The 25,343-nt window shown below is 43.5% G+C and overlaps 1 protein-coding gene across 1 annotated transcript in view; it reads right to left on the reverse strand.

The window, feature by feature from the left end:
* LOC139535372 (kinesin heavy chain-like) overlaps positions 1-25,343 on the reverse strand; it is a 126,222-nt gene that overhangs the window by 58,901 nt on the left and 41,978 nt on the right. The window contains exons 3-10 of the mRNA XM_071334716.1: positions 23,322-23,395; positions 22,128-22,232; positions 18,596-18,644; positions 16,664-16,719; positions 10,147-10,234; positions 9,789-9,913; positions 8,112-8,216; positions 7,750-7,898 (exon numbers count right to left, since the gene is read on the reverse strand). Coding sequence (XP_071190817.1) covers positions 7,750-7,898; positions 8,112-8,216; positions 9,789-9,913; positions 10,147-10,234; positions 16,664-16,719; positions 18,596-18,644; positions 22,128-22,232; positions 23,322-23,395 — 751 coding nt within the window. The remainder of the gene's footprint in view (positions 1-7,749; positions 7,899-8,111; positions 8,217-9,788; positions 9,914-10,146; positions 10,235-16,663; positions 16,720-18,595; positions 18,645-22,127; positions 22,233-23,321; positions 23,396-25,343) is intronic.

The following is a 25,343-nucleotide window of genomic DNA, read 5'->3' on the forward strand; positions in this document are numbered from 1 at the left end:
GTTGTAGAGAGATGGTGGTGATATAGCACAAAATCCCAGCGGACGGTGGCTGTATTACATCCAGTCAGAGGTTCCTGTCAGTCTGTCTGGATGGCGATGTATTTATTGGACGTGTCGGTGCTCAAAATATATAGTCAGTATCCTATAACGATGTTTATCACCAGCGCTGTTTGGTGCGTTGGTAACACATTTACCTTTAGATCAGACGACCGGAGTTCCAATCGCAGACAGCATCATGATTAATGAAATGTCATTCTCACCAATAATGGGGCGTGCTCATAATAAAATACATTGTGATTAAGTTTCGGTAGCAGACTAACTTTTTTTAATGATTTTGTTTGCAGAGCATACAGGCTGGCAGTTTATCGCCATTTCACCCTATGGGCAAAAGAGAGAATTGGACGAGGTGTATGGCGTCGCATCCCTGCGTATGTCGTTTCTTCCATAAGGCGCGCATAGCCAGAAGCAAAGGCATTGAATAAAAGCTTGAATAAAACCAGTTCATTTAGTAAATCTAGCCTAGCCTAAGACATAGACCTAATGCCTGCGCCTTATGTAAAAATAGTTATCTTAGTTAGCTTGTCCACTATAACAACAGGTTCAAGAGTAACCAGATGAACTTGCTTTGAAGATAAAACTACTTTCAGTGCGCACTAATCCCCTGTCCCTGTCGCTGGAGTAGTGACTTCAACTAGCCTTGGCTGCCATCTATTGGAAGGGAATGGTAACTACACTGGGCAGCTAGCTGTCAGAGTCAAATTAGACGTTAATAATACATGCCATTCAGCAGACACCTTTATCCAAAGCGAACTGGGTACATGGTAGTGGAAACAGATCAAATAAACAGGATTACAATTTTGATATTATGGATGGTCAGTCCTTGCATCTATAGCTCTGTCTATGAATTTGAGAGTAGTTGCATTTCTCAGGCCCATCCCTCAGCGTTTTACCGAAAGAGGAGCAGGGAGACACTTTGTTATTGTTTCTACTGCTAATTTCCACTTTAAGAAGTTAACCTCTTTGGGCGCATGAACCGCTAAGCGGGACACCTACGACAACATCCGGTGAAATTGCGAGTGCGAAATTCCAAATACAAAAATCGTAATATTAAACATTCATGAAAATACAAGTGTCTTTCATCATTTAAAAGCTTTAACTTCTTGTTAATCCAACCGCATTGTCAGATTTCAAAAAGGCTTTACGGCGAAAGCATACCATGCGATTATCTGAGGACAGAGCCCCACACCAAAATACTTTTTCAACCAGCACAGGCGTCACAAAATCACAAATAGCGATTAAATAAATAACTTACCTTTGAAGATCTTCCTCTGTTTGCAATCCCAAGGGTCCCAGCTACACAATGAATGGTCGTTTTGTTCGACCATCATCAACATTGCTTACTTTTGAGTCAAGCAAAAATGACTGAACGGAGGAGGCGACGTGAGTCAATGCAATGGAGCCTGAGGTAACGTTAACCGGTCATGACTGTTGTTGAAGGTAACTAGCTAATTGCATCTGAAGTGTTTTGTGTAACACCCTCCAGCAAATAACATTAGCAAGCAACTCAACTGCAACTAAAATTGCAACACAGTTTATCCGTGTACCCATGTTATTAAGTAAGGTTATTTCTGTAGCTAGATTCCACCTCAGATAGTCAGGTACTGTAATACATTTTGTTGACAGATTTGTTTTTGTAATGTTCTTTGTTAGCTCCACCTCATTTAGCTAGACTGAAGTTGACATTGCTAATGTTTGCTGAAAAAAAATGTCTCTGTATTTTCTCTGTGTGTGTGTGTGTGTGTGTGTGTGTGTGTGTGTGTGTGTGTGTGTGTGTGTGTGTGTGTGTGTGTGTGTGTGTGTGTGTGTGTGTGTGTGTGTATGTTCCTGCGTTTTTATTTATTCCTTATTTTACCAGGAGAGCTGACTGAGAATACGTTCTCATCAAAACCTCAGGCATTCCGGTACAATTGTCAAACGTTTGCCAGAGTTTCGGCAGTCAATATTTTTTGTGTTCACACAGCAAATAACTTGGAAGTCGTCAACCACTCAGCCTTGTTTTTTAATTTTAATTTAACTAGGCAAGTCCGTTAATAACAAATTCTTATTTACAATGACGGCCTACCGGGGAACAGTGGGTTAACTGCCTTGTTCAGGGGCAGAACGACAGATTTTTACCTTATCAGCTTGGGATTCCATCCAGCAACTTTTCGGTTATTGGCTCTAACCACTAGGCAACCTGCCACCCCTTGTTAAAATACTTCAAACCAGAGGGTGGCAGTAGTGTTGTTTGGCAATGCATATCCGTGCGTATTGCTTATGGTCCAGATTCCAAGCTATCTGCGCTAATGTTGCTATTTTGTAGAAAGCCCTTGTTGATACTAGCCAGATTGCAACAGCTAGATAGCTACAAGATGACAAATAAATGATTTAATTCACTTTCCATAATCCCATACCGCCAGTGCCAGTTCACTCTCCATTACCCCATACTGCCAGTGCCAGCCCATAGCATACAGTATGTTTAGCTACAGTAGCTAGCTAGCTAAGGACACTGCAATAACTCAGCAGCTAACACAGGCAGCTGTTGGAAACTAGCTAATCCATTGTGATTTTATTATCATATTAATACCAGCTACAGTGGTTAGCTAGTGTGGAGGAAGTATTTGGTGTTGTGTGCATTGCATCTGTGCACTTAGCTAGCTACCATCCGTGGATAAACTGAGAAAATGCCCTATTTTTTTTTTTTGTTGTTAGCTCCCCCACGCGGGGGTTCGTGCTCTCTGATTGGCTCAAAGTAAACTTGTTTTGAGTATGACACAAATATACATTTTCACAGTCTGCTGCCTCAGTTTGTATGATGGCAATTTGCATATACTCCAGAATGTTATGAAGAGTGCTCAGATGAATTGCAATTAATTGCAAAGTCCCTCTTTGCCATGCAAATGAACTGAATCACAAAAAAACATTACCACTCCATTTCAGCCCTGCCACAAAAGGACCAGCTGACATCATGTCAGTGATTCTCTCGTTAACACAGGTGTGAGTGTTGACGAGGACAAAGCTGGAGATCACTCTGTCATGCTGATTGAGTTCGAATAACAGACTGGAAGCTTCAAAAGGAGGGTGGTGCTTGGAATCATTGTTCTTCCTCTGTCAACCATGGTTACCTGCAAGGAAACACGTGCCGTCATCATTGCTTTGCACGAAAAGGGCTTCACAGGCAAGGATATTGCTGCCAGTAAGATTGCACCTAAATCAACCATTTATCGGATCATCAAGAACTTCAAGGAGAGCGGTTCAATTGTTGTGAAGGCTTCAGGGCGCCCAAGAAAGTCCAGCAAGCACCAGGACTGTCTCCTAAAGCTGATTCACCTGCGGGATCGGGGCACCACCAGTACAGAGCTTGCTCAGGAATGGCAGCAGGCAGGTGTGAGTGAATCTGCACGCAAAGTGAGGCGAAGACTTTGAGGATGGCCTGGTGTCAAGAAGAGCAGCAAAGAAACCACTTCTCTCCAGGAAAAACATCAGGGACAGACTGATATTCTGAAAAAAGTACAGGGATTGAACTGCTGAGGACTGGGTTAAAGTCATTTTCTCTGATGAATCCCCTTTCCGATTGTTTGGGGCATCCGGAAAAAAGCTTGTCCGGGGAAGACAAGGTGAGCGCTACCATCAGTCCTGTGTCATGCTAACAGTAAAGCATCCTGAGACCATTCATGTGTAGGGGTTGCTTCTCAGCCAAGGGAGTGGGCTCACTCACAATTTTGCCTAAGAACACAGCCATGAATAAAGAATGGTACCAACACATCCTCTGAGAGCAACTTCTCCCAACCATCCAGGAACAGTTTGGTGACGAACAATGCCTTTTCCAGCATGATGGAACACTTTGCCATAAGGCAAAAGTGATAACCAAGTGGCTCGGGGAACAAAACAATGATATTGAGTCCATGGCCAAGAAACTCCCCAGACCTTAATCCCATTAAACTTGTGGTCAATCATCAAGAGGCGGGTGGACAAACAAAACCCCACAAATTCTGACAAACTCCAAGCATTGATTATGCAAGAATGGGCTGCCATCAGTCAGGATGTGGCCCAGAAGTTAATTGACAGCAAGCCAGGGCGGATTGCAGAGGTCTTGAAAAAGAAGGGTCAACACTGCAAATATTGACTCTTTGCATCAACTTCGTGTAATTGTCAATAAAAGCCTTTGACACTTATGAAATGCTTGTAATTATACTTCAGTATCCCTTAGAAACATCTGACAAAAATATCTAAAGACACTGAGGCAGCAGACTTTGTGAAAATTAATATTTGTCTCATTCTCAAAACTTTTGGCCACGACTGTACAAGTAGAACCGGTAGGTTCGCCGCTACCGGGTTGGAACGCAGCAGGTACCACTTTTGTTCTTAAAAGAGTAGGAACGGCCTACCACTGTTATAAGTACCTATCAGAAGTGAGATTCTCGTGTTTGAGTTATTTTTACTGGGACAGTGCACATTAATCAATGTTTCTGTAAAAGTGCCGGTTTTAGCCAGCCGGCTAATTTTCAACCGCAGTCCCTGAGCAGGTTATTAAAAACAATTGCATGACAGACAATCAATGAGCAGTGAGCACACTCAGAGCAACATAGCATACAGACAGAGCAACATAGCACAAAAAGCAACAAGACAAAATCCATAAAAGCAACAAAGTGTTTCCACACCTCACAAGCTACAGACAACAGACAACATGGAAAGTGACAATACACAGCTAGGGTTTATGTTCACAAATCTGATTGGCCTTTAGCCATGTCTTCATGTTTTTTTGTGAAAGTGTGATAGGTGGTGCAGTTATGTGTGTATGATGGCAGTGTATTCCAGACATGGGAAGCTCTCACAGAGAAAGCGGATTGACTAAAGGTGCTTTTCCTTATGGGAACTATACAGTCACCTCTCATGGCAGACCTTGTGGATCTGCTGTCATATGTTTGGGTTTTCTGTTTAACAAAAATACTGAGTGGAGGGGGAGCCAGGCCATTTACGATATTGAATACAAGACATGCGTCGGTGTATTGCACAAGATTTTCCCAACTCAGGAGCTCATGCTTTCTGAGGGTGTAACAGTGATGATGGCTATTGGGCTTCTTATCAAGCACTTTGAGAGTCTGTTTGTAGACAGACAATGGGTTTTAATAATGTTGTACAGCAAGCTTGGGCCCAAGTCAAGCAGTAAGTTAAGTGGGGGAGTATCATAGATTTGAAGTACAGTTTTGCTACCTCTGTAGTCAAACAATTTCGTATAAATCGGAAATTAGCTAGGTTCAATTTGGTTATTTGAATGACCTTTTTCACCTGCTTTTTAAAAGAGAGGTTGGAATCAAGTATGATGCCAAGGTACTTAAAATCAGATACCAGCTGGAGCTTCTCCCCTGATACATAGACATCTGGCTCAGTAGCATCGGTTGCCCTCTTTGTGAAGAACATGCAGACAGTTTTTTTCACATTGAGATGCAAACACGAGTCACTGAGCCACTTTGTAACCTGGACCATTACAGTAGTGAGTTCTTGTGCAGCTTGTTGTTTGCTCTTTGCATGCACATATATCACTGTATCATCTGCATACATTTTAACTTCAGACCCAGTACAGACAGAAGGCAGATCATTAATGTACAGGCTGAACAGGAGGGGCCCCAGTATTGACCCCTGGGGCACGCCCACATCATAGCTAAGAGTGGGCGACAGCTCATTGCTCACTCTGACACACTGAGTTCTGCCTCCAAGGTATGATTTCATCCATCTCAAGGCATCGGGGGGAAAGTTTAACTTGGACAATTTTGTGATGAGAATCTCATGGTTAACAGTATCAAAAGCCTTCCTTAGGTCCAGAAACACAGCCCCAACAACACCCCCTTTGTCCATCTTGGACTTCACACAGAATGCAGTTGGCCGTTTCTGTGGACTGTTTTGCTCTGAAGCCAAACTGCATGGAGTGTAATGTGATGGGACTGTTGTTGAGGTGGGCAATCAGTTGTTCTGCTACACACTTTTCAAAAACCTTCGACACCACAGCTAGTATACTAATGGCCTGTAGTTACTCACGTCAGCAGGGTCACCCGATTTAAAGATGGCCGTTATTATGGCCGACTTCCATACCCCTGGAAACACCCCCTGACCAATAGATGTGTTGGTGACCTTAGTAATGGGGCCAATGAGTGACTTTAAGAAAGGTAGAGTCCAGCCCAAACACATCTTTGGATTTAGAGTTCTCAGAAACCTCCCTTATGATGAAGACAGGTTGAGCGTCATTTACTAGCACTGAGCCCAAGAAACCAGTGGAGGGGTTCTGCGTCAGTACCTTGACAGAGTCAATAAAGTAGGAATTGAAGGCTATTGCAATTTCGACTGCATCCTGTGTTAGATTGTTATTCACCATGATTTCCAGTCTTTTTGCAGTGTTACTATGGTCTTTCCCTGTTACCTTTTTTAGATTCTCCCAGATCAATTTAAAATTTCCCTTTGCTTCACCAATTATGTTAATAAAAAAGTTTGCCTTGGCCTGTCTGATTTCTTTCATGACCTTATTTCTCAACATGGTAAACCTACATCTGTCGTGCTCTAATTTGGATTTTAGGGCAATTTATAGAGCATAATCTCGTTCTTTCATCAATTTCCAGATTTCTCCATTTAGCCAAGGAAGAGTGCTCTTTTGGCCAGGTTTGGATTTTAAAGAATGTAGGAAGCAATTTATTGTAGTCTGTATTGTGGATAGAAAAACCTGACTATCAGCTTCCACATCTGTATAGGACAAGAGGTCATTCCAGTTAATTCCCTTAATTGCGTTTTCAAAATAATTGAAATCACTCTTAGTTGATCCGGCTTTCTTACAGTAGAGAGGTTAAACCTGCTCTTAGACAGCTTTCTGGCTATAAGTGTCAGATTATGATCAGATAGCCCAGTAACCATATTGAATGATTTAGTCACTGTCTCTGGTTAATTACTGAACACCAAATCAATATGTGTTTTAGAGCAACAAGTCACCCTGGTTGGCCCTTTAACGAGCTGTGTAAGGTCAAAGGTATTGGTGATCCGTTTGAGGGTTTTCCTACAAGACTTGTCTTCAATTCCATCCTGGAGCCAGGTGAGTCGAGAGAAACCATAGCACTCACCCACTTCCGCAGCGGCGACGATCAGTGGACGAGGCCACCCACTGCTTTCCACTCCTGTAGCCAGTATCGCTGGCTCGGTCATGTTAGGCCCAGGATTGAGTTGCACATCCCCGGAGAGCAGGAGGGTAGTGAACAGGTAGTTTAACAGTTTCCGATAAATGTTGGACTTGTGTTTGTGACGCCTAAGCGGTTCAGTGGAATAGGGAGCGAGGTAGACTTGGCCATTATTCAGAACATTATGGTATGCTGTGTACTGTCCTCTCCCGTGGAACCAATGTGTTTGGTGTTGATATTCTCCGGCAGTAGATTGATTGTGTCATCCCAGCAAGGACACACTGAGATTATCAGTAGAGCAGCTACATGACTGACAATCATGGCAAAGTACTGGAGATAAAACACATAATTTCGCTTTAAATCTTTGCATGAGTTACTTAGCTGGGGTCGGCGTCCTCCTGATGTTTTAGATAAAATAACAGTATTCGTAGGAGAAGTGGCACCTGCCGCACCACCCTCCCTTCCGTCTGCCATTTTGTTTCATGCTTTACAGCAACGACCAAGGGATGTGCATGTGTGTGTGTCCGTGCATGCATCCGTGTGTGTGTATTACCGTTGTCCGAACATGAGTGTGGACTTGGTCTCCTGGTCGTTGTAGCTGGACGGAGAGCAGCAGATAAACATTGTGGTCCTGCAGTTCCCCCCTAGAGAGTCCTGCAGGATACGGGTCATCTTACTGTCACGGTATGGTACATGGGTCTTCTACAGGGGGAGGGGAGGGGGGGTGGAGGAGAGTAGAAAATACATGAATCGCTGAACCGGTGGCAGGGTGCAGAATCACTTTCTACATCATTCAGTCCACATTCCAGTTTCCTTTCTTTATTTGTATTATTAATTAGAAAATCCATTAATTTACATTTGATTTCACAACACCAAGATGAAGAATCATGGATGTAATAGGAGGACTAGACTTACGGTTCCCTCGGCCAGAGCAGAGATGACGTTTCCTAGAGAAGACAGAGACTTGTTGATGTTCTTAGCTTCATCCAGCACAGCTCCCTCTGCTCCTGTCTTACTGACCTGTGGAAGCACATTACAAAACACATGCAGTACAAAAGATTATGCACAGAAACGTCACACACATTTTGTACAGGTACCGTATGTAATAAAGATCGATCAATATATACTGTACAGTCAGGTCCATAATTATTGGCAACCTTGATAAAGATGAGCAAAGAAGACAAAATAAATACGGAGTTACATTGTATGCTAAATTGTATTTTTTGGGGAGAAATTATACAAATGTTTACTAATACAATTGCTCAGAAAAAGATATTTAGCTTAACAACTAAGAACCAAAAAAATCGTGAAAATATAGGGGTAAAAATGATTGGCACCCCTGTTTTCAGTACTCTAGCACCCTCCCCTTGCGAGGATAATGACACTGAGCCTTTTTGAAAAATGCTTTATGAGATCGGAGAACACGTTGGCAGGGATCTTAGACCATTCCTCCATACAGAATCTTTCCAGATCTTTGATGTCCTTCGTCTGCTGTTATGGACTGCCCTCTTCCATTCAAACCACAGGTTTGGCTAGAGACTAAGATGGTCATGGCAAAATGGAGACTTTTTGGTTTTTCCTTGTGATTTTTGATTGGTGCTTGGGGTTCTTGCCTTGCTGGAAGATCCTCTTGCGGCCAAGTGTCAGCCTCCTGGCAGAGGAAACCAGGTTTTTGACTAAAATATCCTGGTACTTGGTAAAGTTCATGATGCCGTTAACCTTAACAAGGGTCACATGACCAGTGGATGCAAAATAGCCCAATAACAACATCAAAGATGCATCACGATATTTTAACATAACACCGTCTGGAGTTTTATAGATGGCATTGGCACTTGGATTGGAACCGGTGCTCTGGTCAGATGACCTGAAAAAATAGAGCTCTTTGGCCACACACACCAGTGGTGGGTTTGGCATTGAAAAACAAGCATATGCAGAAAAGTACATCATACATGCACCTACGGTAAAATATGGTGGTGGATCTTTGATGTTATGGGGCGATTTTGCTTCCACTCATCCTCGGGCCCTTGCTAGTTCACCAATGACCTATTACTGGAGACCTGGGAGCTGAGCGTCGATACAACGCTAATAAACACACTTGGGACTATATTAATTAAGTGATATGTGCAGAATCTCCTTTTTTCTGCTGTAGTCAGCAGCAAGAACACTGGTCCCAATGCACATAGGTATAAATTAAGTTGCTAACTGTGGCCAACACAGAGTAGAAAGAAACCCATTTTAACATGGCAGACCAGTTGTACTGATCTGTCTGTGACTGAGACGGATGGGAGGAAAAGATAACAGAACAGCCAGATGAAAGAGAGAAAGAACACGTCTCTTGGGATGCAATAACGATGGTTCATTAGTGACCCTAGGTAACTAGACTAGGTCTTCACCTCACCTTCTCACTCTCAGCCAGGTATATAATTCAATCACTAAAGGCCAGTTTCTCTGACAAAGATGATGCCCAGTCCTGAACTAAAAAGCATGCTAAATGGAAATTCTTGATTAAAATAGCTTATTCTGTGGCCCTAGATGTCTAGACGCTAAAGATGCTTTGTTACCATTAACGACAGTAGGCTTTAACCTCCTCACCTTCTCACTCCCAGCCAGGTCCACCAGGTAGAGCTTCCCACACAGTTTTTGCTCTGTCTCCACGTGCTCCTGCTTGATGTTGATCAGGAAGATACTGTGACTCCTGGAGCTGTGCTCATTCATATCTGGAGAGGGGAGGAACGGAGAGGTGAAGTGATGTGAGGAGAGGTGTTTGTGTGAGAGTGGATGACACAGAGATATAAAAAAAATGATATATAGCAAAACACTGTGATAAACACCCCTGGACACTATATAAGATTCTACAGAGTAACTCTCTACAGATGTGACTTTACACTTCACACTATAAATTGTACTAAGTGGCAGAGTGGCAGACTACCAGAGTGTCATTGGGACTTACTGGTGACAGCAACATGACGGTTGGCTTTTCCTTCATCAATAACATCCATCACCTCCTCTGGGCTGGAGACAAAGCGCTCAGTGCAGCCCTGAGATTCAACAAATAGACGTTAGAGTTGTTCGAATTCATTCCTGTTCCACAAGAACTCTGAGGCTACCTGCTATAACGACTACCGCCCTGTAGCACTAACATCTGTAACCATGCAGTGCATTGAAATGGTAGCTATGTCACACATCAACGCCATTCATCCCAGACACCCTAGTCTCACTCCAATTTGCATGCCTCCCCAACAGATCCATAGACGACGCAATCTCAATTGCACTCCAGACTGCCCTCACCCACCGAGATCAGAGGAATACCAAGAGTGCATTCGGAAAGTATTCAGACCCCTTCCCTTGTTCCACATTTTGTTACGTTACATCCTTATTCTAAAATGGATTAAATAGATTTTTTCCTCATCAATCGATACACAATACCCCATAATGACAAAATTAAAACAGATTTTTAAAATGCTAGCAAATTTATGAAATTAAAAACAGAAATATCTTATTTACAGTTGAGGTCGGAAGTTTACATACACTTAGGTTGGAGTCATTAAAACTCGTTTTCAACCACTCCATAAATTTCTTGTTAACAAACTATAGTTTTGGCAGGTCAGTTAGGACATCTACTTTGTGCATGACACAAGTAATTTTTCCAACAACTGTTTACAGACAGATTATTTCACTTATCATTCACTGTATCACAATTTCAGTGGGTCAGAAGTTTACATACACTAAATTGACTGTGTCTTTAAACAGCATGGGAAATTCCAGAAAATGATGTCATGGCTTTAGAAGCTTCTGATAGGCTAATTGACATCATTTGAGTCAATTGGAGGTGTACCTGTGGATGTACTTCAAGGCCTACCTTCAAACTCAGTGCCTCTTTGCTTGACATCATGGGAAAATCTAAAGAAATCAGCCAAGACCTCAGAAAAAATATTGTAAACATCCACAAGTCTGTTCCATCCTTGGGAGCAATTTCCAAACGCCTGAAGGTACCATGTTCATCTGTACAAACAATAGTATGCAAGTATAAACACCATGTGTGTAACGCTCGTTGCTGGAAGGATCGGACCAAGGTGCAGCGTGGAAGGCGTTCATCATGTTTATTAATGTGAACCAGCAACAAAACAAAAAGAGTAACAAAACGAACGTGCAGCTTTGTAGTGCAAAAAGGCTACAATACAAAAACAAGATCCCACAACAAACAGGTGGGAAAAGGCTGCCTAAGTATGATCCCCAATCAGAGACAACAATAGACAGCTGCCTCTGATTGGGAACCATACCAGGCCAACCTAGAAATGAAAAACTAGAACGCCCATCCTAGTCACACCCTGACCTAACCAACTAGAGAAATAGAAGGATCTCTAAGGTCAGGGCGTGACAATGGGACCACGCAGCCGTCATACCGTTCAGGAAGGAGATGCGTTCTGTCTCCTAGAGATGAACGTACTTTGGTGCGAAAAGTGCAAATCAATCCCAGAACAACAGCAAAGGACCTTGTGAAGATGTTGGAGGAAACAGGTACAAAAGTATCTATATCCACAGTAAAGCGAGTCATATACAGTGGGGAGAACAAGTATTTGATACACTGCCGATTTTGCAGGTTTTCCTACTTACAAAGCATGTAGAGGTCTGTAATTTTTATCATAGGTACACTTCAACTATGAGAGACGGAATCTAAAACAAAAATCCAGAAAATCACATTGTATGATTTTTAAGTAATTAATTTGCATTTTATTGCATGACATAAGTATTTGATACATCAGAAAAGCAGAACTTAATATTTGGTACAGAAACCTTTGTTTGCAATTACAGAGATCATACGTTTCCTGTAGTTCTTGACTAGGTTTGCACACACTGCAGCAGGGATTTTGGCCCACTCCTCCCTACAGATCTTCTCCAGATCCTTCAGGTTTCGGGGCTGTCGCTGGGCAATACGGACTTTCAGCTCCCTCCAAAGATTTTCTATTGGGTTCAGGTCTGGAGACTGGCTAGGCCACTCCAGGACCTTGAGATGCTTCTTACGGAGCCACTCCTTAGTTGCCATGGCTGTGTGCTTCGTGTCGTTGTCATGCTGGAAGACCCAGCCACGACCCATCTTCAATGCTCTTACTGAGGGAAGGAGGTTGTTGGCCAAGATCTCGCGATACATGGCCCCATCCATCCTCCCCTCAATACGGTGCAGTCGTCCTGTCCCCTTTGCAGAAAAGCATCCCCAAAGAATGATGTTTCCACCTCCATGCTTCACGGTTGGGATGGTGTTCTTGGGGTTGTACTCATACTTCTTCTTCCTCCAAACACGGCGAGTGGAGTTAGACCAAAAAGCTCTATTTTTGTCTCATCAGACCACATGACCTTCTCCCATTCCTCCTCTGGATCATCCAGATGGTCATTGGCAAACTTCAGACAGGCCTGGACATGCACTGGCTTAAGCAGGGGGACCTTGCGTGCGCTGCAGGATTTTAATCCATGACGGCGTAGTGTGTTACTAATGGTTTTCTTTGAGACTGTGGTCCCAGCTCTCTTCAGGTCATTGACCAGGTCCTGCCGTGTAGTTCTGGGCTGATCCCTCACCTTCCTCATGATCATTGATGCCCCACGAGGTGAAATCTTGCATGGAGCCCCAGACCGAGGGTGATTGACCGTCATCTTGAACTTCTTCCATTTTCTAATAATTGCGCCAACAGTTGTTTCCTTCTCACCAAGCTGCTTGCCTATTGTCCTGTAGCCCATCCCAGCCTTGTGCAGGTCTACAATTTTATCCCTGATGTCCTTACACAGCTCTCTGGTCTTGGCCATTGTGGAGAGGTTGGAATCTGTTTGATTGTGTGTGGACAGGTGTCTTTTATACAGGTAACGAGTTCAAACAGGTGCAGTTAATACAGGTAATGAGTGGAGAACAGGAGGGCTTCTTAAAGAAAAACTAACAGGTCTGTGAGAGCCGGAATTCTTACTGGTTGGTAGGTGATCAAATACTTATGTCATGCAATAAAATGCAAATTAATTATTTAAAAATCATACAATGTGATTTTCTGGATTTTTGTTTTAGATTCCGTCTCTCACAGTTGAAGTGTACCTATGATAAAAATTACAGACCTCTACATGCTTTGTAAGTAGGAAAACCTGCAAAATCGGCAGTGTATCAAATACTTGTTCTCCCCACTGTATGGACATAACCTGGCCGCTCAGCAAGGAAGAAGATACTGCTCCAAACCCGCCATAAAAAAGCCAGACTACGGTTTGCAACTGCACATGGGGACAAAGATCGTACTTTTTGGAGAAATGTCCTCTGGTCTGATGAAACAAAAATATAATTGTTTGGCTATAATGATCATCGTTATGTTTGGAGGAAAAAGGGGGAGGCTTGCAAGCCGAAGAACACCATCCCAACCGTGAACCACTTTTTACTAGGATTAAATGTAGGAATTGTGAAAAACAGAGTTTAAATGTATTTGGTTAAGGTGTATGTAAACTGGACATAAGTACTCAGACCCTTTGCTATAAGACTCGAAACTGAGCTCAGATGCACCCTGTTTCCATTGATCATCCTTGAGATGTTTCTACAACTTAATTAATTGGAGTCCACCTGTGGTAAATTCAATTGATTGGACATGATTTGTAAAGGCACACACCTGTCTATATAAGGTCCCACAGTTGACAGTGCCAATCAAAAACCAAGCCATGAGGTCGAAGGAATTGTCCGTAGAGCTACGAGACAGGATTGTGTCGAGGCACAGATCTGGGGAAGTGTACCAAAAAAATTCTGCAGCATTGAAGGTCCCCAAGAATAGAGTGGTCTCCATCATTCTTAAATTGAAGAAGTTTGGAACCACCAAGACTCTTCATAGAGCCTACCGCCAAGCCAAACTGAGCAATCTGGGGAGAAGGGCCTTGGTCAGGGAGGTGACCAAGAACCCGATGGTCACTCTGACAGAGCTCATGAGTTCCTCTGTGGAGATGGGAGAACCTTCCAGAAGGACAACCGTCTTTGAAGCACTCCACCAACTAGGCCTTTATGGTAGTGGCCAGATGGAAGCCCCTCCTCAGTAAAAGGCACATGACAGCCCGCTTGGAGTTTGCCAAAAGGCACCTGAAGGACTCTCTGACCATGAGAAACAAGATTCTCTGGTCTGATGAAACCAAGATTGAACTCTTTGACCTGAATGCCAAGCGTCACATCTGGTGGAATCCTGGCACCATCCCTACGGTGAAGCATGGTGGTGGCAGCATCTTGCTGTGGGGATGTTTTTCAGTGGCAGGGACTGGGAGACTAGTCAGGATCGAGGGAAAGATGAACGGAGCAAAGTACAGAGAAATCCTTGATGAAAACCTGCTTCAGAGCTCTCAAGACGTCATACTGGAGTGAATATTCACCTTCCAACAGGACAACAACCCTACGCACACAGCCAAGACAACGCAGGAGTGGTTTCGGGATAAGTCTCTAAATGTCCTTGAGTGGCCCAGCCAGAGACCGGACTTGAACCCGATCAAACATCTCTGGAGAGACCTGAAAATAGCTGTGCAGCGAAGCTCCCCATCCAACCTGACAGAGCTTGAGAGGATCTGCAGAGAAGAATGGGAAGAAACTCCCCAAGTACAGGTGTGCCAAGCTTGTAGCATCATACTCAAGAAGACACAAGGCTGTAATCACTGCCAAAGGTGCTTCAACAAAGTACTGAGTAAAGGCTCTGAATACTTTATTTTTTACAAATAAATGTACAAACATTTCTAAAAACCTATTTTTGCTTTGTCATTATGGGGTATTGCATGCATATTGATGAGTGACTTTAAAAAAATATATATTTTAGAATAAGACTGTAACGTAACAAAATGTGGAAAAAGTCAAGTGTTCTGAATACTTTCCGAATGCACTGTATGTGAGAATGCTGTTCATTGACTACAGCTCAGGGTTCAACACCATAGTCCCCTCCAAGCTCGTCACCAAGCTTGGGACCCCGGGACTGAACACCTCTGTCTGCAACTGGATCCTGGAATTCCTGACGGGCCGACCCCAGGTATTGAGGGGTAGACAATATCACCTCCGCCATGCTGACTATACTCCATGTCCACCCATGACTGCGTGGCCTCGCACGACTCCAACACCATCATAGAGTTCGCTGACGACACAACGGTTGTAGGCCTGATCACCGGCAACGAGGAGAAAGCCTACCGGGAAGAGGTCAACCTCCTCAACCTCTCCCGTAATGTCAATAAAACCAAGGAGCTTATTGTGGACTACAGGAAACGGGGGTGGGGGGGGGGGGGGGGGGGGGATCGAGTACGCCCTCATCCACATCGACGGGGCTGTAGTGGAGTGGATTGAAAGCATCAAGTTCCTCAATGTCCAAATCACTAAGGACGTAAAATGGTCCAAACACACAGACACACAGTCGTGAAGAAGGCGCAACAGCGGCTCCTCCCCCTCTGGAGGTTGAAAAGATTTGGGTATACAGCTGCACCAGAGCATCTTGACTGGCTGCATCACTGCTTGGTATGACAACTGCACCGCAGTTGGTAGTGCGGACAGCCCAGTACATCACTAGGGCCGAGCACCCTGCCACCCAGGACCTATATCAGGCGGTGTGAAAGGAATGCTCTGAGAATTGTTAAAGACCCCAGCCATCCAAGCCATAGACTGTTCCCTCTGCTTCCGCACGGCAAGCGGTACCAGAGAAACAAGTCTGACACCAAGAGGCTCCTGAATAGCTTCTATCCCCAAGCCATAAGACTGCTAAATGGCTAACAAAATGGCTACACGGACTATCTGCATTGACCCTTTTTTTACACTGACTATGCACACTCACTCACACACATTCACACTGACACACACACACACACACACACACACACACACAGACACACACTGACAAACACACACACACACACACACACACACACACACACACACACACACACACACACACACACACACACACACACACACACACACACACACACACACACACACACACACACACACACACACACACACACACACACACACACACACACACACAATCTTCGTATACTCTGCTGCTACTCCGTTTATCATATTTCCTGATGCCGGTCACCTTACCCCTATACAAACTACCCCTACCACTCCATTATCCCAGCACATTATACATATGGTATTGGCACTGACCCTGTACTGTACAGTATATAGATGACTTACTTTCTCGTGTTCTTCTTATTTATATTTCTCGTGTGTTTTTGTTCTACTTACTTTATTGTACTACGAATATTGATTATTTCATTGTTGGGAAAGAGCTTGCAAGAAAGGCATTTCAGTGTACTTGTGCATTTAACAATAAAACTAGACATTTGAACATTTGAATGAGTTGGAATTGTTTCCTGACGTAATAATGGTATCACTATGAAGATGACACTTCATGTAGAGCCCATCACAGATGAGACCCACAATTTACAGATGGCCAGTTAGTTATTAACATCCCATCAGCAGTCTGACTCACCTTCACATATGGAACCCTGTTCTTGTCCTCATGCACTGCTAGATTGGTTTTAGTGACTGAGAGAGACGGGTGCAGAAGAAGAGAGATGGCGTTATTACCCTACAAGTACAATCACCAGAACTGGACAGGAACAACTGTTACTTACGGCATTTTCACACATAGTTCTGAGCTACAGGTCGATTCAGAGTTTGATTATTTGTTACATTGTATTTTTTTTCTTCTTTTGGTCCGGTGGATTTCACATTGCCACATGTCAACACGAATGAATAGGTCAAAAGAAAACGATGTGTTCATGGAAGTCATTTGTTTATTGGAGAAAAACGCGCACGTTAAATCCATCTGTGAGAAGCATATGCGTGAGAAGCTTGTGTCTCCCAAACGTCATATTACTTTGTTCTTCCAACAACATGCAATAGCCGCTCTAACTGCGACTTGAATAGGCTATATTCAGTAGCCTACATGCCCGGTATAGCCCGTGTTCCCTAATCTGCATCGGATGCGCTCATAAATGTACTGCTACTCAGAGATATCAAGTTATGGTACTGTGTGCTCGCAGTCAAACAACCAATAATACTACTGGCTCCTGGTTATTTTCCTGCGTTTGGTCCCGACTGCATTCTCACCTGCGGTGAACCACACCACAGTACAAATGGAATCAACCGAGACCACCCCTTTTTGAGCGAACCCCGTTGCGTTGTTGAGTGCGCTCCCGAGTGCCGATAGTGTTCACACCAGTCCGAACAAACCAAACTAAGGGGGGGAAATGCAGCAGGTTCAGAAAAACCGCACCAAACCAATTTGGTGTGAAAGCCCTCTAAGTTTAGAGACTTTACTTGCATATTTGCCCAAAAGTCCCAAAACAGTCAAATCAAATCAAAACGCATTTGGAGAGCATTTCAGAGACACTTTACAAACACAGACACAACAGTTGCTTTATGTTTCAACTTTGTGTTTTTGATGGGGAGATCATATCCAATCAGATCAGATTTACATCAAGGCCGTGTATACTCTCAGAGGGGTGTGTGTGTAATCTTTTTTTGTGACTGGAGTGTTTCTAAGCCTGACAAACCTGTTGCTGCTCTGACAGCCCTCCTCAGGCCCTGACTTACGATTTCATTTCAACTGGAAACGAGCGGTAAAACAGACACTCTCCTCCTGGACAGGACAGAAGAGCGACTAGGGCCATGTACGTTGTTACATTATGTCTCAGGTTTGTGCGAGAGATCATATCCAATCAGATCAGATTTATGACAAGGCTGTGGATACTCTCAGAGGTGTGTGTGTGTGTGTGTGTGTGTGTGTGTGTGTGTGTGTGTGTGTGTGTGTGTGTGTGTGTGTGTGTGTGTGTGTGTGTGTGTGTGTGTGTGTGTGTGTGTGTGTGTGTGTGTGTGTGTGTGTGTGTTGTTCTCTCTTTCCATCAGTGTTGTTTGTCTGCTTTCTCCCTTATTACCTCCTGTCCTTCCTTAGTGATTCACTGTTCTCTTGCTCTCTCTCTCTCCCTTCCTCTGCCCCCCCCCCCCTCTCTCTCCAGAATGCAGAATGCAGCCTTATAGGCGGCTGTGATATTTCCTGCATCCCAAATGTCACCCTATTCCCTTCATAGTACACTATATAGTCAATAGGGTTCCATTTTGTATTTTATTTATTGCCTTTATATCACCAGGTACGTTTTTGAGAATAAATTAGTTTCCTCTGGCTGGTGTGATTTACTCAGATAGACATCTACCGTCTACTTACAGGGAGTCTAGCCACAGCCCCTCTAGAACCTCGCATATACTATCATAAGGGTATCATTTTGCTGTTGCACATACAAACAAAATATTCAATTGAAGTGGAAATGACAAGTCACATTGAAAACCGCAGTGTGTATGTGTGTGTGTGTGTGTGTGTGTGTGCATGCGTGTGTGATTTTAGTGCTGTGAATACACTTACCATCCAGAAGATCTCTGATTTTGTCCATGTATATTTCAAAATAGGACACCTGGTGAAGAGAGAAGAGAGCATATTGAGAGAAATGAATCTTCGAGGGGACAGGGGACTGATTATACTAATGTGTCAAATATGTTCAAGTGGTCTTCTTGGCTCACAGGCATTCTGCTAGGTCTAGTCTCTTGTGAGCACAGAGATTTGGTTCTGCCTGCCGAGTATGCCAGGTATTAGTTGTGAGATATCACAAGATAGTTGTGATTTAGGCAAATGTACAAATATGACAAGATACTAACGATTTATTCATATCCTGTGTCTATGCATGTCATAATTCCAGAGGCTATGAACACAGACATCATACACAGTTCATGGTGAGGTGATGCAGTAGACTGGTTTGGTCCAGATGTTTATGCTTTAAGTAGATATTGATGTCTGGGATGTTTTATTGCACATTATGCACCATGCATATTCATCAACAGTAACCCCAGTAAATTATAGAACGCTACAGCTATGATGGATTCAGACACACAGTTTTTAGTTATTGTGAGATGGCGCAGTAGCCTGGTCCAGTGATCTGCATGCTATGGCAGGACAATTATAGCCAGAATAGTTGTCTAAACCACATCTTTACCAGATTACTGGTGCGGACACATTCACATTTACAGCGATTACAGAGGGTCATGGTGGATTCTGACATCACACTCTCATTTATGGCGAGCTGGTGCAGTAGCCTGGCCCAGTGATCTGTATGCTACGGCAGGACAATAATATCCAGAATAGCCGCAATACTGGCCCAAACACAGTAACTCCAGTGATTGTAGTGGGCTATAGCTATGGTTGATTCAGACAATACACAGTAGTTCTCAGTTACGGTAAGCTGGTGTAGTAGTCTGGGCCAGATCTATGTTTATTGCTCGACAAAATAGCCAGAAGAGCGTAGCGACATAGTAGAGACACATTCACAGTGTCTACAATTATTCCAGAGGGCCACTGTGGATTGAGGTATCACACTCTCAATTATGGTGAGTTAGACGGTGCCATACAGTGGAGGCTGCTGAGGGGAGGACAGCTCATAATAATGCCTGGAATGTCGTAAATGGAATGGTATCAAACGTGGTTTCCATGTGGTTGATACCATTCCATTGACTCCATTCCTCAGAAGCCTCCACTGGTTCTCTAGTGTGGTCGGGTCCCAGATGTGCTTTAGCTAACTCCTCTGAACTATTGGAGCATGAGAATAATAACCATAGGAGTTGTCTGGAGCACATCAACTCATAGAAAAAAAGTGCTATCTAGAACCTAAAAGGGTTCTTCGGCTGTCCATATCAGAGAACCCTCTGAAGAACCCTTTTTTGGTTCCAGGTAGAACCCTTCTGGAAACAAAAAGGGTTAACTTATGAACCCTTTTCGGGAATCCTTTTTTTTTTTTTAAGAATGTGGAGATGTGGGACACCACCATGGCTACTGGTACGGAACATGTTGTTACTACAGAGCAGAGGTTCATGATGGAAGACATCACACAGTTCTCAGTTATGGTGAGCTGGCGTGGTACAGAAGTCTGTTTTAGTTTATCCAACTCCTTGAGTCCCCGGACTATCGTGGTCATGAGGGTCATGTTTATTAAGGGGTGTGCTCATCCCGTGCCACTATCTTGATTGTGAGGGGGTGGTTCTTATGGCAAGGATGACCTAGACGACTGACACATCAAATAATGACCATAGGAGTTTTCTAGAGCACATAGAGCAGTGGAGGCTCCTCAGCGCAGGCAGGGAAGGATCATCCTCCTCAGTGAATTTCATAAAAATAAAAATAGTGAAACATTAAAAAAGCTATCCTTTTTAGATAAAACTATACTAAATATATTCATATGTCACCAAATGATTTATTAAAACACATTGTTTTGCAATGAAGGTCTACAGTAGCCTCAGCAGCACTCTGTAGGGTAAGACCATGGTGTAGCCAGGGGACAACTAGCTTCTGTTCTCCTCTGGGTACATTGACTTCAACACAAAACCTAGGAGGCTCATGGTTCTCACCCCCTTCCATAGACTTCCATAGTAATTATGACAACTTCGGGAGGATGTCCTCCAATTTATCAGAGCTCTTGCAGCATGAACTGACTTGTTGTCCACCCAATCAAAGGATCAGAGAATGAATCTAGTATTGAATGCATAATCTACAGCTAGCAAGCACTGTAGTGCATAAAATGTGGTCAGTAGTTGACTCAAAATGAGAGAAAGAAAATAGTTAAACAGTTTTGAACAAATTAATTTCTTAAAAATGAAGGAGAAGCAAGAGAGAGAGCGAGAGAGAGTGAGAGAGTGAGAGAGAGAGCAATATTTAGTCATTTTATTTTCACTTTCACTTACTTAGCTAGCAAATGCAGATAGCTAGTTTAGCCAACTCAAACGCCCGGCTCAAACAGAGGGATGCCATGTTAGCTAGCTGGCTATGAATATGAAACCCTGGAACTCATCCAAGTCAAGGTAAGCTTTTGGTTTTACAAATTTATTGCCACCGCGTCCCGCCGGTGTAACTGCTAAATTGCTTACTGGCTGTACACTGTACTGCATGATTGTAGCGGATTTACTAACGCATTAGTTCTATTAGCTAGGTTGACTATGACGTTACTTTAGCTAAAGTGGTGACAACGATGTAGGCTGTGTGTAGCGGCTATGATATTGTTTGGATTGGAAAGGTTTTTTCACCTGGTCACATTCAGCTGTTGTGTTGTGCATTGAAGTCCACAAGCGGTTGGAAAAGGTAAGAGGAGGATAGCGCGTAGATGTGAGAAGGAATACAACGTGGCTGCTATGAAAGTGAACTGTGTTTGCATGTGATTCATTCCACCGATTCTGTTGAAAACGTTTCTTAAACGGAAGCAAACGAAATGGGGATAAACATCATTCCTGAATTGTCCAATAGAAACTGTCGTTTGCAACTGTTGGACTAATGATGTCTGTCACCTAACTCATGATGAGTATAGGTAAAATTTTAGTATCATGTAGTAGCCCAAATATATCCATGTTACATTGAACTGGGTGAATGGAATATGAATGACAGTTATCCAATATGCTGTAATAGAAGTAAGGTCAAAAAAGTCCTCCCTCATCTTAAACAGCACTGACCGACACTGACATAGAGATCTGGTACACCACCTTGCAACTGGTGCAGAAAATGTTGTCACTACAGACCAGAGGGTCGTGGTGGAATACAGACATCACACTGTTCTCAGTATTGGTGAGATGGTGCAGTAGTCTGGTCCAGTAATCTGTATCCTATGGTGTGATACAAATAGGCAGAAGAATTGGCTAAAGGAAATTCAGATCTAGGACACCAGACAGTGTTTTTAGAGACATCATCAACTAGACAGATGTTGAGATAAAAGAGACGGCAAGATAAAATTGAAAGTGGCAGAGCGGTTTTCAAAGTGATGCCCAGAGGGGCAATGTGTGGTCCGGAGTCGGCTGCACTACCACTTGACCCAGACTATGGGACTATTGGTGCAGACAGACAGTGTTGTCAGCAGAGTACAGACCTTGATGTGGAACTCAAGGTTTTCATCCATTGCGAATATGTGATTGAAGATGTCCTCTGCAATTCTGGGGATGATCCCCATCCCATGAGGGTCATGCAGCTTGCCCTGAAAGAAGACAGAAGGGATGTGGGAAAAGAAGATGGGGAGTCAGAGAAGACCAGAGGAAGAATGGATAAAAGAAAAACACTTGGGGGAGGTCACTTGGCAGAGGTTAAAGGAGAGTAAAAGACTAGGGGGAGTTAGAGAGGAGAGGGGGAGGAAAACAGTGTGAAAGGAAGAGGGGAGAGAGAGAGAGAGAAGCGGAAAAGAAGGAGGAACAGGGGACAGGGACTTAACTTGGAGGAGAGTCCGATGATATTTAGAGGAGAGGAGATAAGACAGTAAATCATTTAAAGCAAGGGGACTTCAACTACTGGAGTGTACAACGATTTATGTCAGTCAGTGTTTTTTTAACCACTCAACTAATCATCAATCCATTGATTAGTTCTGATGGATTCTGGGTTCTGACTCCTAAAACTTGGAATAGGGTTAATTATCAGGTATCCTGTTGAAATATTAAGTGCTTAGGTTTAGAGAGTCTACACCAGAAGTGAATGGTCATCTGTAGGAGGAAGGTAAATGGTGGGTGCAATGAAGCTTGGAATGTACCGAGTGTAGTGGAAACGATCACATGTGGCATGCACTGATAAGGGGAGAGAGCCATGGATTAGTGGTGAAGGGGGTCGAAGTCAGGTCACGTTAAGGGAGAAGGAACAGTTTATTGCCCGTATCACTTAGTTTCCTGCCTAGCAATAAAGATGCAATGTTTAGCGAGAAGGAGGAGACTCCACCCAAATTTGGGTATGTATACCACCACTGGTGGAACCGTGCTTTTGTCGGTTCAGCTGTTCGACCCTTTGGGATGAATAAACTTGGTTTAAGCTTTCATTGTGTCCGTCGAGTTCTTACTCTGATAATTAGAACCTAACAGTTCAATTAGGTGTGCTTTGCTGGGCTGGAACAAAATCGTGCAACCTGCAGGGTACTACCCGAGGACTGCAGCTGAGAATCACTGGTTTATATCACTCTACATAAAGAACACTCCAGTCTACGTCCCAAACTGGACAAAAGTAATGCACTTTATAGGGGATAGGGTGCCATTTAGGATACAAGCCAAGTCTAATCTCTGTGGTGATGTGGTCTACAAAAACGTACCTCCATGGTGTGCGTTTTTCCAGAGGAGGTCTGTCCATAGGCGAAGATGGTGCCATTGTATCCCCCGAGTACATCTAGAGACAGAAGACAGAGAATACAGTATGTTCAAAAGAACAGCACATGTATAAAGTAGGAAAGATACAGGACAAAGAACACTAGATGTTACAACACATCTAGATGCAGGGGAGCAGACGCAGTAGACAGAAGGCAGGAGGCAGAGAAGGATTGAAAGTTAGGTCTATACAGCAACAGCACATTTTGTTAGGAGACAGGAGGCAGAATGTAGGAGAACAGAGGCAGAATAAGGAGACAGGAGTAGGAAGAGGATGTTAGACAGAAGACAACAGCCTCCTCATTCAGCCCATAGCAACACGACACTGCACCACCAAAGATGGCCCACCTACAGACAGAACAACACACACACACACACACATACGCGCTCACACACACACACACACACACACACACACACACACACACACACACACACACACACACACACACACACACACACACACACACACACACACACACACACACACACACACACACACACACAACCACACACCCACACACACCTACAGAGAGCACGATACAGCAAGCGCTAACAAGCAGCACAACCTCTGTCTTGTCAGACAGTGGGCAGAAAGTCAAACATGAGCAAAAATACATACCAACTACCAGGCTAGGAGCCGGGGAGAACCATAACTACTTTCATCCTATATACCATTTCATTTCAGACTCCTTTTATCTTTCATTCTTTCTGTTGCTTTCCCTCTCTCTCTGTCTCTCTACATCTGTCTCTCTCTCTCTCTCTTTCTTTCTTTGTAAGCTATTCTAGTCACGCTGGTGTTGGAGCGAGCCGAAACCGAACCGTGACATAAACAAGTGAGTCAAGACACATGGATTCTGTCTTTGAGAGGAGAGCAAGAGAAGGAAGATAAGAAGCCAGAGCCAGACAGACAATTAGGCCAGTGCAGTTGGGGGGGGGGGGGGGGGAGATCCAATTATCTCTGTACTGCAGACAAACTGAGTTAGACCAGCTCTATCGCATCTCTTTCACTCTGTTCTCCCTTTCTTCCTTGTCTACCGTATGTTTCGCACCTCTCGTATGTTCCTTTCCTCTCGTCCTTTCTTTTTTGTTCTCCCCCGTCTTCTTTATTACTACCGTTGATTTCCTATATGCTACGCTCATGGCTGTTTCCTCTATTACTCTTTCTTCTGACAGCGCTGGTTCTTTCCCTTCCATTAATCTGTCCCGGGCTCAATCACAGACGGACAGCGCGGCACTCGTTTGTCATGTTAGACAACGGGATGGAAATCTGCAATCTACACGGTCTCTCTATGCATGTGGGACAGGAGAGGGAAGGCTGGACAGCAAGATGAAAGAGAGGGGGGAGAGAGATACAGAGAGAGTGAGAGAGAGAGAGAGAGAGAGAGAGAGAGAGAGTGTGCAAGGAGAAGAGAAAGAGCAAGGGAGAGAGTGAGAGCAAGATAGATATCTCTAATTTTTAATTCAAGATAAGCTTGCACATTATTGTTATTTAAAAAAAAAATACAATCAGGGCCTAAATAATACTGGAATTAAACTTCAGAAACAGAAAGTGCATGCAATGAATGGTCAATCAGCTATCAGCTATCAGTTGTTCTTTGTTTCTGGCCAGTTTGAGCCTGTAATCGAACCCACAAATACTGATGCTCCAGATACTCAACTAGATACTCAACCAGTTTTATTGTTTCTTTAATCAGAACAACGGTTTTCAGCTGTGCTAACGTAATTGCAAAGGGTTTTCTAATGATCAATTAGCATTTTAAAATGATAAACTTGGATTAGCTAACACAACGTGCCATTGGAACACAGGAGTGATGGTTGCTGATAATGGGCCTCTGTACGCCTATGTAGATATTCCATGAAAAAATCTGTCGTTTCCAGCTACAATAGTCATTTACAACATTAACAATGTCTACACAGTATTTCTGATCAATTTGATGTTATTTTAATGGACAAAAAAAAGCTTTTCT

The sequence above is a fragment of the Salvelinus alpinus genome, chromosome 12 (genome assembly GCF_045679555.1).
Source record: "Salvelinus alpinus chromosome 12, SLU_Salpinus.1, whole genome shotgun sequence".
NCBI classification, from domain to species: Eukaryota; Metazoa; Chordata; class Actinopteri; order Salmoniformes; family Salmonidae; genus Salvelinus; species Salvelinus alpinus.